The 14,263-nt window shown below is 34.8% G+C and overlaps 2 protein-coding genes across 2 annotated transcripts; one reads left to right on the forward strand and one right to left on the reverse strand.

The window, feature by feature from the left end:
• Positions 1–630: 630 nt before the first annotated feature.
• On the forward strand, positions 631–2,506 carry LOC112702691 (uncharacterized). Its single transcript, XM_025753835.3, has 3 exons — positions 631–935; positions 1,307–1,444; positions 2,287–2,506. Exons 1-2 carry the CDS (start codon positions 774–776, stop codon positions 1,409–1,411), a joined length of 267 nt encoding a protein of 88 aa, XP_025609620.1. The 5' UTR covers positions 631–773; the 3' UTR covers positions 1,412–1,444; positions 2,287–2,506.
• Positions 2,507–2,684: 178 nt separating this feature from the next.
• LOC112702690 (CBL-interacting serine/threonine-protein kinase 10) lies at positions 2,685–5,356 on the reverse strand. Its single transcript, XM_025753834.3, has 2 exons — positions 5,114–5,356; positions 2,685–4,739 (listed from the first exon to the last, which is right to left on the reverse strand). The coding sequence occupies exon 2, from the start codon at positions 4,400–4,402 to the stop codon at positions 3,041–3,043; it is 1,362 nt and encodes a 453-aa protein (XP_025609619.1). The 5' UTR covers positions 4,403–4,739; positions 5,114–5,356; the 3' UTR covers positions 2,685–3,040.
• Positions 5,357–14,263: the final 8,907 nt, after the last annotated feature.

The raw sequence follows: 14,263 nt of genomic DNA on the forward strand, positions 1-14,263 counted from the left end.
AATAAGTTCCATTAACATTGAAAGTTCCATCATGTGTGATGAGTCGATCATCACAGCATCACATACCTATTATTTTATGAGGACTAATATGCATGTTTACAATATTAAAGTAAGTATTCTTACTAATAATTAAACGAGTAATTAAGTTATCAAAATATTTGAAAGACTAATGTGTAAAACTGAAAAGTATTTCTAGATAGACAAATCGTATTTTTACCAAATATATAAATATATAATATAATGTCTTGTTCTTTACAAAATTTCATGCCAATAATCAAAGGTAACATATAAAGTGTCGAGAAAAAATTTGTTCAAATTACAAAACGTCACATTTCTTATAACCAGCTAAATTTTTTTTTAATTTAATAACATCGTAAAAAGAATGTTTCATTAAAATTGATTATTGAAAATTTGTATTACTAATAAATGAAAGTAAAGTATTTGTAGCAAGTTTAAGTGTACAGTTGTTGATAGTTGACGCAGACGAAAGCAGCAATGACCAACCACATGGTTTTATTTCTTTTGGACTTATACTATTATATTATTATTTAATATTTAATTACATGGTCCACAACTACTCCATCTACTTCCATTATTCTAAGCTTGATTGCAATAAGAGTAAGCATCACTTTACCTCTTCCATTGATTCTTTCACACGTTCATTACCAGTCATTAATTAGTCACACATACTCTCTCACACACACGTTTCCTTCATAACTCAGAGTCAGAGAGAGAGAGAGAGAGAGAGAGAGAGAGAGAGAGAGAGAGAGAGAATGTGTCCTTTGAGGGTGATTCTGATATTCTTATCCGCCACTCTTGCCGGCTTCTTCCTCCTCAGAAACATTAGATCTCAGCCTTCACAATTGGACAATCATGATGATGATGATGATTCTTCAACACAAAATTCACACTCTTCTAACTCTTCTTCTTCCAAGGTTAGTTTCACTTCTAAACATTACTCTTCTATTTATAGTTCCAATAATTTTGAGATGGCTAAAGTATATTGTCTCTCAAAATTTGTCAAAATTTTTAAAATAATTTAGACCTAATTTAGCAGTAATGCTTGACAATTAGGAACAAATAACAAAATTTTGTGTCTGCCTTGCTTGAGTTAAAAATTATCCTTGTGAAATTATTGCTAAATTGCTTCTAAACTTCTTAAAAATTTAGGTCCGGTGATACATTTGATATAAATCGCAAATTTTTAAGACAAAATTAAAACAAATTAAAATTTAGGGCTTTGAACAAAAGATGTACTTTGCCCTTTTGAGATTAATTGTTATAACGTTTTGTTTGTTATTATCAGATTGGAAGCGCTATAAATTCAGGGTTCTGGACTTTGGTTGACATGGCTAGTGGTCGTTACCTTTGGAGGCACAGGCACTTGGTCTCTTCAACTCAATCCTCCTGATGCCTCTTATGTTCTTCACCTTCATTTGGATTTGTATGTAATAGGGTTCTGCTATTGTTAACAATTTCATATCAAGTTGTATATGCTATATGAATGGTCTGATTTGATGCCTTAATCATATTCAATGAAATTGTTTCCAGTAAATTGGTTAAGGAATTAAGTTATGGTGTGTTTGTGAGTTGAAATTTTGAAGAAGAATGGAGACAAGAAAAGTGTTCAATTTAAAGAGTAAAGTTATAAAATACTCAGCATTACTGTTTTATAAATAGATAAGAAAAGTGTCCAATTTGATTGGTTTGTGAAAGGTGTGATATTGAATTATATAGTCTAGATTATATGAATATGAATAGGGTTTAAGATTTTAGTGTGGCTTGTGATGGTAAATTAGGTATTTATTATTTTTGTTCATGATGGTACTGTAGCAGTGCAGAGTTAGGGGAGAACAACTTGGTTTTCCAAACATAACTTTCAAATGAGATATTGATAAGCAAAGCATGTAAAGAACTAAAGATCATCATCAAAAACTTGGTCAAATTGTTTTTGATAAATGACAATTTTTTTCCCGAATTAGAAGCAGGTACTAAAAATCTCTTTGGAATATAGTTTTCCTGTTAACTTGTTTCTTTCTATCTTTCGGATTTGCATTTTCTATATAAACCTTCACCAGGGAAATGGAATTTGAACCTATTTATCTCTGTAAAACTGAAAATAAACTAGAGAAGCAATATTGTTACACTGCTATCTTTGTTATATATTTTGAAAATTTTCCATCGTTTTATATTTCCTTGATGATTGGTTCTATTTCTCATCAGTTGTGTATTTGGAATGAAATGTACATTTTACAAAGATTTTGATTTTAGCTTTTCTCTTTCTAGAAATGGCTTGGCGGTGAAAATGTAAAAAGGGAATGCAATGTGATCAAGAAAAGAGGAGGTTGTTTATATCAACTTTACTCTCATCATGATTGCATCACTTTTATCTACTCTTTAGCTAATATATCATGTAAAACTTGCAAATGTTCCTAATCATATCACCATTCCTTACAAGTAGAAAAGTTGCTACAACTATTTTTGTTATAACACACTTCAAGAAAAACCTAGAATACAGTTTAGCAGTTATCTCTTACGTTTTCCATTTGAACATAAGTCCGCGTTCAAGTAGCATTAAATCAGAGATATAGAGCCATAACCAAGAGCCCTTTAATCTGGAATTTTAGAATTGATTTCCATGAAGATCTATCTATTAATGACTTGCATCTGAAAGAGGCTTGAAATTGGAAAGAACACGATTAAGGTCAGTTATTTATATAATAATATTTAATTCCTTCGAAACAAACCTTGAATAAAATAACAGAAGATATCAGATAGCAAGACCGAGAAATATAACTCTTCCCAAACAGACTTCGAGACACATGAGAACAAGCAGCATGATATATTGAAAATTGAGAATCATTTTATGACTGAGTTCCTTGCTACAGGTAGAAGGCAGGTCTTAGAATAATGATGGAGTTATTGTATTATAGCCATGAGCTCACTAGTTCAAACTTTGTACATATACTCTGCTCCTCGGATCCTATCAGGCAGGGGCCAAGGGTGAGAGCTTTGCACCCTTGGCCGCGGTCGCGCCTTCTTACTGCTCGTCGTTCTCATGTATCAGTTGTGCCGACTGTTGTGATTGCTCTTGTTGATTTTCACCTTGCCAAACCCAAACAATGTCCTTAAGGGCAGGCCTTATATCCTTATCCATAATTTCTTGATATTCCATTGTGTCCCCATTGGATTTTTTCACTTCCACCAAATGGAAATATGGAGTAACCTCAAAGATCTCAGCATCCAGTGATAGATTCCCCTTCCTACCTTCTTTGAGTCCCTCTAATTTCAACAAACCAGCAGCCTTCTTCTTTATCTTCATCTTTAGCCGCTTCGCGATTTCTTCCAACCTCGATATGATGACGGGTGCCGGCTGTCTGGAAGTAAACCTTGCTTCCCTTTTCTGGAAACTGTCTTCAAAGAATCCATTAAGGTTGAAGCCAGAGGACAGGCTTATGATATCAAAGGCGTTTATACTCGTAGCAGCCGGCTCTTGATTTGATTCAGCCACTGCATTATCACCTTCATTGTTTTGATCAGCACAATTTGTGATGGACTTGTTTTCGACTTCAAGCTTTTTCTGTCTAGCATTTGGCCCTTTCCTAAACCAAGATGACTCCCTGATCTTAGCTATGGTAGCCCTATTTTCTGGATCTGGATCCAACATCTTGCACAATAGCCGCCGGACATTGTTCGGGAACCAACTCGGACAAATGAATTCGCCTTTGCTTATCTTTCTGTACATCTCGATCAAATTTGAATCATGAAAAGGGAGATACCCTGCCAACAGGACAAAGAGAACTACTCCACAAGACCAAATATCAGCTTTTGTACCATCATAACCTTTCCTTCTAATGACTTCAGGGGCAACATAGGAAGGAGTTCCACAAGTTGTATGCAGCAATCCGTCCTTCCTTTTCGATTCGGCCAACGCACTTAACCCAAAATCCGACACCTTAAGATTCTCATTCTCATCCAACAGAAGATTCTCCGGCTTTATATCTCTATGGTATACACCTCGACTGTGACAAAAATCGACTGCATTCACTAGCTGCCTAAAATACTTGTAAGCAACTTCTTCTTTGAGCTTTCCTTTGGCCACAAGGTCAAAAAGCTCGCCACCTTTCGCATACTCCATAACAAAGTAAATCTTGCTCTTGGTGGCCATGATCTCAAGAAGCTGAATTATATACGGATGACGAACCAACCTCATAATAGTTACTTCCCTCTTAATCCGCTCGCATTGCCCGGTTCTAACAACTTTATCTTTGTCAATTACTTTGATGGCCACACTCTGGTTAGTAATCGCGCTCCTTGCATAGTAAACCTTGCCAAAGGTTCCTTGGCCTAGTAGCCTTCCCAATTCATATCTTTGCATCAAGGTATTTGTAGAGCTATCCATTGGAGAACCTTGAATTTGAAGTATGCTAAATCCTCTGCCAGATAATAAATACTATATCCTTTGCTACTTCGAAGAGAATGCAAAATGTTTAAATAGAGAAAGAATCAAGATTCAACCGTCTTCGCACAAATCATGTACAAGCATAGCAGGCAATACCAAAAATTTTGCGTGCCAATTTTGCATCAATGAATAGTGAATCAGCAAATTCAGCAAGAGCAAAGACAGAACCTTCTGGATCTCAGAGTTAGGGTTAGAAACAGAGAACATCTCTCAGCATTCCAACCAGTGTCTATGTGCCAGTCACAACTGAAAAATTTGTGAATTTGATTTTTTCAATCTGAAACACAAATCAGCATATATATTCAGAATTCAGAATCGCTTATATTTAGTGAAATTTGAATCAGAAAACGAAATTCAAAGAAGAATGTTCAAACGATAAATAATCATGGCAGAAAACAGTCAAAATAGGTCAACAAAATCTACAAAAAAAAAAGACTGAGCCCACCACAAAATCAACAATTCTTTTGATGGCTAATCAGCGTGAAAATCAGTATGAATCAATTTTTATGGCTAAATAGTTTAAGACTTACATACTGAAATAATGATCAATAATAAGGAGCAGTTTTCATTTCATGTTAAATCAATAAACTGAAAGAGTCAGAAACTTGCAGAATGAAGACACAAAAAGAGAATCAACATCAACATACATACCTTAAGAATTGGGGATAGACATGAGCACAGGCAGATAGGCACTGGTTGGTGGTATTGAATAATGTTTATGGCAGCAACTCAGAGGAAGAGGCAAAGATATGATATAATATAGATAGAAGTTTGATGTATTAATGAATTAATGGACAAAAATGCTTAGTTCATAGTTGATATGATATGATAATGTATTTAACCGGGTTATTGGTTGGTATTTGGGCAAAAAATAGAACAAAATCGAGTGTCTGGAAAGTGAACTTTTTCTTTTTAATATTGTATTACTAGAGGTGAAATTCTTCATTATGAACCAAACTGTGTGTTAAACACAACTATGGCCATTTACAAAACGTCAGTGACGTTTTGTATTTTTTTAATCAAAATAATATTTTTTTTAACAAAACGTCAGCGACGTTTTGTTCTTTCATGATCAAAAAATTTTTTTTATTACAAAACGTCAGTGACGTTTTGTATTTTTTTAATTAAAATAATATTTTTTTAACAAAACGTCAGCGACGTTTTGTTCTTTTATGATCAAAAATTTTTTTTATTACAAAACGTCAGTGACGTTTTGTACTACTACCACAACTGTGTAAAACACCAAAATGATCAAATACTTTTGTATTTCACATTAAAATTATTCATATATAAAAATTTTAGCCTCTGGAAAGTGCAAGTGGGGCCCCCAGAGTGACACGTGTGAGGCTAATAAGGGTCCTGTGAAGATTGAAGAGAGAGCCGAGTGCAGGGCTGCTTCGTGAAGAGGCCAGCTTTGTGGTGATCAGCTTGTGATGCGATGCGTCATAGTTGCCACGTGGCTTCTTTTTATGTCTCGTGTTTACTGTTTAGCTTTGCTGCTTTAGAGATGCATTAAACGTGACCATTTATGAGAAGAGGACAGAAATGTGCACTTCCCATCTTGCAATTCGACCTTCTTTCCTAGTTTCCACCATGACCAATCTTTTCTCATCATTTTAATATCTTCAATTCTCTTTCCTTTCCCTTTCTTTTTTTTCTCTGATTATCTTACAGACATTTTTCTATTTTCTAATATTTCTTTTATGGCACCTACTCTAATAAAAAGAGTAAATGATAAAAAAAAATTAATGTAATTAATTTCAAATTTTTAAAAAACAAATTTAATTAAAATATTTTTAAAGAATAATTTAAAAAATAATAACTTTTTAAAAATAACTTTTTGACTATTTACTCTTAATAAAAATTTTATAAAAATATTTGTTTAGCTATATTTTAAAAGCGTGATTTTGTTACGAAAAGTCTACTAACTAGGTCTGTAGGAGTTAGTAAGTTAGATTTATAATAAAAAAGATTATTACTATGAATGGAGGAATTCTCTATAGTGAAAAAACTATATCAACAAGTTTAAAAGGCTAATTTAAAATATTCTATTTGTATGATTGTTATTCATTCCTTACCCAATTATTATAATTTGTTTTAGTGGTTCATGAAAATATCAAATTAAAATTAAAGGGTTTTTTTAATTAAATTAAAAATATTTATTTTCAAAAATACGTTATTTGAACTTTAATTTTTTAGATAGATTTTTCTTTTGATATTTAAGGCAAGTTTGCCGTACCCTCGGCAAACTCTATAATACCCCCGGCGAATTTCAAGTGGAGTTTCCAAAATAAAAGCATGGGTGTTGGAGAATGGAGCTCAAAACCATAATTTCATTGTCCTCTTTGGTTCTCATCTTAGCATTTTTTTCTACAATGTCAATAAATCATTGTTATTCATTCATTATGATGGTGAAATAGTGTATGATGAAGAAGGTTCTATCGTTTTTAAGTATGGACAACCAATAATTACGTACAAGACACCGGAAGCCAACAGTCTAATAGTGTTGAAGAATTTGATATTGCATTCCGTTAGGCAACAACACACAAAAAGAGTGAAAAAATTTATTACAGATATCCGACCAAAGTAGATGACAATTTGTTTTATAAAAAGTATGTTACAGTTGTCTTTGTTCTATTGTTATTATGTTTATTAGACCACGGTTTTGAGAAAATATTTCTGTTATTTTGAATTAGGTATCGGTTACATGACGACGATGACGTTCATCTTATAAGGTTGTGGCACAACTAATGGACAAATGTTCATCTGTTGGAATTATTTGTGTTTCTCGTTGAGTTGGGCGGACGAGAATTATTTGCGGATACTATTGATGATAGTCCATTAAGTGGAGCTGTTAGACGAAATATTAGAAGGACGATGGTCGATCTAAATATGCCACCTGAAAGAAGTCAAGAGGGCTCAAACGTTGAACTTGGTAATGCTGACATGATGGAAGATAATGTTAAAAGTCATGAGGATTCTACTATCAGGGTTTCGATGATGGATCCGTATGAAATTAACCCCGATGATGGAGACGATGCTGATGATGAACCAACGGAAATTCTTGATGATGGTGACGAGGAAGAAGAGATGAACTACTACAGTGACACACAAATCGCTCTGACACAGTCTGTCATTTCTCAACCATATGTCTAGCCAGATCACTTCTACAGGTTGAATCTCGATGCAATGACTTCGGATTGGTCATTTACCCATGGAGACCCCGAAGAGGATCCAAGCAATGAGTTCGAGATTAGACAACAATTTGAGAACAAGAAAAAAGTCATGTTGGTAGTTAAGAGGTACAACATCAGGCGGGATAGGGTCGTTTACCTAGTAGTTGCTGGCAGAAGTCCTCAATGGACCGTCCATCATGGTACTGTTCCCACCCACCAATGCAGTCACAAATAGGATCAGCATCGATCTTGATTTCTCAATTGGTAGGCCACATCCTGCAGGGTGATAGTCATCTCCCTACATGGCAATTGGAACGTGTGGGACTCAGGTCTCCACCTCTCTATCAATACTGACGCCAATGGCCAATCGTGCTCGAACTCTACCATATACGCCACATGCTCAAACTCAACTCGCCTGAGATATAGCCTAATCTCCTCAGGTGGGCATCTCATCGAATTCCGTCTAGTGCGCAAGATTTAAGGCGCCTACCGAACTAAAAAAAAAAGTAAAAAAAAGGGTCAACACATAAAATTATAAATTCACATTTTATTACAATATAATAAACAAGAATAATAAAGGTGTACCACTCGATCAATTATGCCGGCAATGTGTTCACCCTGATTCAATCTGTAAAGCGTATGCTCGTATCCCAATAACTGCTGCTCCATCTAACTACATTCTAGTAAAATAAAATAACAAAAACGGAACTCAGTTCCTTTCACATTAACTAAATTTTTAAAAGATATATTTAAACTAACTAATTGTCTACCTTACATCTTGATTAGTTTATAAACTTACTAATCAAAATGTAAACCAATTACATGAGTCTGTCAACTAACTCTATAAACATACTAATAAATAATTAACTGATAACTTAATTTTACTAACTATGTATCATTCTAATCTAATCTAATCTAATTACATATTAAACTAACTCTATAAACATACTAATCAATAATTAATTGATAACTTAATTTTACTAACTATGTATCATTTTAATCTAATCTAACTAATTATTCAACTAATTATCATCTAACTCACAACTTAAACTAACTATTCTGACTAAACTAATTAACAATTAACTAATAACTTACTCTAATTAACGTTATAAACAGTAAACAGTAACTGTACTTGAAAATAATAACATAAAAAATCTAACTAATATGTTATATACTCTAACTAACATGTAAATAATAAATAGTAACTCTAACTAACATGTTATATACTGACCTGAATCTAATGATATAGTAGATAACGAACTTCATGGATGTTGGAAGACAGAAAATCTCGTAGAGAAAATTTTGGATATCACCAGCGAAGGACGAAGGAAGTAGATTTGGAAGGAAGAAAGCGACAAACTGAATTGGCCCCACGATTTATATAGTGTGGCAAACTCAACTGGGCGACGAACTTCATATAAATTATGAAGTCCACCGGAGGATCAGACGAACTCTATATAAATTTTAGAGTTCACCGGAAGGTGCGACGAACTTGTCCTAAATCCCAAAAAAAAGTATCTGAAAAATTAAAGTTCAAATAATGTGTTTTTGAAAATAAATATATTTTTTAATTTATTTCAAAAAAATCCTAAAATTATACCCCAATTTTAAATTCTACACTAATGATCCTTCGTCATGTTTTGAACTTATTTTCTTCATTCTCCATGGCCATCTTTCTCATGTGCTCACCAACAATGGTGGACACCAATCAAACCTTATGCTATGAAAAATAAATAAATTCAAATATGCAGATATGTGTATGTTGTATTATGCGTTATAAGTTACAACACATTCGTATTTTTTTCCTTTCTCTCCCTTTCTTTTTAATAATTTTCAAAAATTACTTAATGGAATTAGATTATTATTATCAAATAAAAAATCTATGAGTTCAGATGAGAAAATTTCATATTTTAAATTAAAGGTTTGAGATTTATTCAATTCAAAATCTCTTAATTGAGAACCATAATTGCATGTTGACATTTTAATTTATTCACTCTCCACCTAAGGTAAAGGAAGGAGAAGGAGAGGTTGGTATTGAGGAAGGAATAACTAAAAAAGGAGAAGAAAAAATTATTGTTAGCCGACTCAGGGAAAGGACAGGATAATTTGTCAGCAAAAATGGAATCGGGGTCCACAACGGCAGTAGAGGAGTTGGAGGTGTGTTTTTCCGTACGGTCCAACAAAGAACTTCAAAGGATTTTTTATTTTAATAAATAAAATAATTATAATAATTACTGAAATAAATAATTTGAAAATATTTAAAATAACTATCCCTCTCTTATCTCGTTTACATTGTAAATGAGATAATTTTTCATGTATCTCATTTATAGTGTAAACGAGATATATGTATATATAAATAATTAAATATAATTTTTAAAATAATAAAAAATATTAATAATTTAAATTGGACCAAAATTTTAAAAATAGAACGTTTCAAATAATAGAGAAGATGTAAGATTTTAAATAGTAGGGAAAACAAACAGTGCATTTTAAATAATAGAGAATATGAACTGTCCATTTAAAATAAGTATGTTAACACATTTACTTTTCCTTTGAAATAAGTGAAAGCATACATAAGTATACAGTTAAACTACCCACTATTAACACGATTATCCTTTTTCTAACTACCCGTTATTTAAATTGTATGTTAGCCCCTTTATTGTGGTCGCTAATATCCAAATAATACATTAGGAAACTTTTCAAATGATCCAGACCACTTTTCTGGAACTCTAATGATCCAGTTGTAGTGGCCGTTGGATTTAACAATTAAATAAACATTCGGTACTGATTGATTTGGATTTATGTAATGTGATTCATCAAATACTTAGTGTACCATATGAGTTGACCTGATGCTGCGGTTGTCCCCTGTCAGGGGGTTTATAGGAGAGTAGGGGTCATTCATGCCTTTTTATGGCGCTGTGATGAAAGAGTAAGCTAGCTAACGTGTGGAACGACTAGCTGAGAAGTGTATGGGCTAACTAGGATGTGTGTTATTTGTAGTATAGGTCAGGTTGTTGTTATTGGATCCAGTCACCTTGAAAAACCATTACCCCACCCCCATTAAATAACCTAACTTTCCTAAGTCCTAACCTAGCGCAACCACTGTCAAAGAAATGATCTCAGTAGGGTCTACAGTTATACAATAAGAGAATACAGCCACACATAACTTTCTCAGAAGGGATTGTGACAGCTGAGTAAACCCAATAAAGATGTGAAACAATGATTGCTTAAAGTACACCGCCAACGATTATGTTGAAGATTATCGTATTTATAATTGTCACAGACATTCATTAGGCTAGGGGTGAATAGATTTCAATTTGCTTGATCTTACTTAGTTAATGAAGCCATTTAGTTAGACTAAAGTAGAGATGTACTCTTCAGTGACATGACAACCATGTTGTGCTCTTACTTATATGAAGGTTCCTATAAGCGAGAAACATGTAGGCCAACCCGAATTGGTCAAATCAGAGGTCAGATTCACTCACGTATGAGTAAATGGATTTCTATAAAAGCAATTCATAGGTGAACTAGTGGAATACACACAGTCTGAAAGCAAGCTTACCCTTCTACTGTTAATTTATTAGAAAGGGTAAACCTTTGCGAAAAAATCAATGGCAGGAATGGATGACATTGAGCGTGACATGAACGACTCCCAAGATCCTGAGTCTAACGATGCGTAAGTTTCTCTCTGTTTGTCTTATTCTAATGGCATTAATTTTTTGTTGAACATTTTTTATCGTCGTTCCCCCAATTCCTTATGACAATACTCCTGTTGTCATCCGTGAACACAATGCGTGCCACGGACTAAGCAACTTTATTTTGTTCTAGTGTCGTACCATCTCTGGAATTGGGTCCTATTGGAAGTGTTGTAGTCGATGACGGGACAACAAATCTTAATTTGGAGCTAACAATGAATGTGGTACGCCTATCGTTTTCGGAAAGTGGTTTATGGTCTTTGTTGTGAAATTCTTCCCTGTTTATTTTCCTAGCATGCATTAGTTTTTCTTTGACGGGAGACACTTTGTTTCGAAATATTGGTCATGCAGGAGAGCGCTCCAACCAGGCCGGGTGAGAATGTCATGGATGAGTCGAAGGTCCCACATGACGACTTAATAGTGCTCCCAATTAAGCTGATTGAGGTTCGTTTTAATTCCATTCTGTTTATCTAGTTTGAAATGTGTGAAATTTGGCGTATTAATTACTTTTTCATAGAAGACACACACATGACATGTGCCTGGACTTGGAACAAAGGCAATATCTTTGGTACTGGATACGGTGAACTTGCATGTGTGACCCACATGCTGTGATCCTTTTTTCATCCACTGTGTTTTAATAAAAGTTTTAGGACACCGCCAATCTCTCATCATCCCCTTTTAACATGCAAAACATGTCAAAAGTTTTGTATCTAGACTTGGGTTCATTACTGATGTCCAAACTTTGTTTTTTTTTCACCAACTCCATAGAAGATCGATGCTAGGACAGTTGCTTTGGAAGAACGCATGTCAGCACTGGAGCGGCTAATGTTCCAGACAGGAAAGTCAGTGACAGAGATCCAATCCTTGCTAACTAACCAGAGGGGGAGTTTGACTTCGGTGGGCACTATATCATGCATGGCAACAACGATGATGGCTGTGCAAGGTTCCACCATTGCGGAGACAGAGTTATCAGCACACAATCAAACTAGAATTGTAGTAACCAATGCATTTGGGTCACGTACCGAAGTTCAGAGGTCGATAGAGAAATGAAAAGGGGTTAGCTTGATGATTACCAAATCATCGCTAGATATCATTGTGCCGAACTCTTTCGGTTATGACGATGATGTCATCATAAACGAGGCACTGTCAACTTCTCATCCAAACATGCCAAGGCCCGGTTAGGATTCTTAAAGGGGTCGCTTTCACATTATTGGTGCTCTGGAGTGCCAAAAAGGACCTGCATAACTAGTGCCATTACACATGAATTTGCTGCCGTAGCTTGTGAAAAGGTTTACCCTTTTCACCTAGAATTTATTCAATGGTTGTCTTTGGCATTGAAATAAATGAGTAACTCATAAGGCTAATTTGTGCAGGTTTTCATGGACCTTCCCAACCTGTCTCAGTTTGATTGCATAACTAAAGTGTGTGAGCTATTCTCCTTACCCGAGAAGTGCAACAGTCCACTGAAGATCCCAAGTTGGAACCCATTGAGTTGAAGCCTATGCACGCAGCAGAAAAGCACTTTAGTAGCCAGCCCACAACCATTGTAAACACATCCTAGACCAGTATGCATCCTCCTTCTATGCATGGTGGGACTGGATTCAAACCATATGAGATGTTGAACATAATAGATTTTTTCGTTCTGTTAATTCTACTGGAAAGTCATTTAAACACTTTGTGCCTAACGTAGTCATCATGATAACATAAATTTGTTATAACTATATATTGACTAATGTGCAAGCATAATTTTTTTTTGCTTCATTAGGGGTTCCAAATGGTTTTTTGGCCAACTGTGCACATGGACCTGACCTATGATAAATGCAAAATGGCTACTTACATTTACAGAAAAAATGATCAATATTTGTAAGCACATATATCTGGTTGTTGTTACTTTAAGACTACTTGATTTATTTCTCCATGGAAACTCCGATAATACATGATATTGTGTTTGTTAACAACCAGGGAAGTGTTGTTCAAATTCTCGACATTGGAGGTCTCTAAAACAGGATTCCACTCTCTCTCACTGGTTTACATGTCGAATGTGGATGTCAGTTAAATCGAATCCTTTAGTAACGTAATAATGTACTGCGACGAACTCCTGACGCCTTTTTTTTTCGTGGACAGATAATGAACATCATGTTCATGAATGCTTCTATGAGATCCTGTTGCGTTGTGCCTCCTCATGTGTGGTACACACCTTCGTTGTTTGCCGATGACGTTCTTGCTCTTAGGCCATTTGAAGTTATAATGAAAAGACACCTGAACAGATGGATGCATGCAACAAGTAGGCTTGAATATGTTAAGAACTGACAGGTTTTTATGCCAGTATGTAAACCAACATACACATGGTACCTGATGGTTGTGGACGTCAAGCATGCCGCCGTGTACTGCCTAGATGTAACAAGAGCACCTAAACATACAGAGCGGAGGGAACGCAACATGCGAACTATTGTGAGTATTCGAAAAATTGATTTAGGATTTTGACTACATGAAAGACTTCTCATGACACTGTGGTAACTGTCTTTATGATTAAGTTCTTCATCTAACGCTTGACCCGCGTGCAGCTGCTGATGCTAGCCTAGATTTTCAAGCTAGATACGAACCTGAAGAATTTTACACATGTTTTAGCTTATCCAACGACATGGGACCGGTTCAGTATCCCGAAAGAGTCCCCTGCCACTCGGACTGGTAAATTTAGTATTCACATTAAATAATGTAGTTTAGTTATTGGGCTGTTTCCTCCTTCATGAATTCCCGATTTTATTGTTGTTATGGTGGATGTTGAACTGGCTCCAAATGGAGGGTAAATTCACACTAGCCAATCTTCTTTGGTTAGTTTGTCATGCAAAATAATTTATTTTTGTCTGATAAATGCAAGAATCATGTTCTCATGATTGTTCGTTGATGATTGCTAGATGGACCGATTGAAG

The sequence above is a fragment of the Arachis hypogaea genome, chromosome 7, assembly GCF_003086295.3.
Source record: "Arachis hypogaea cultivar Tifrunner chromosome 7, arahy.Tifrunner.gnm2.J5K5, whole genome shotgun sequence".
NCBI lineage: Eukaryota > Viridiplantae > Streptophyta > Magnoliopsida > Fabales > Fabaceae > Arachis > Arachis hypogaea.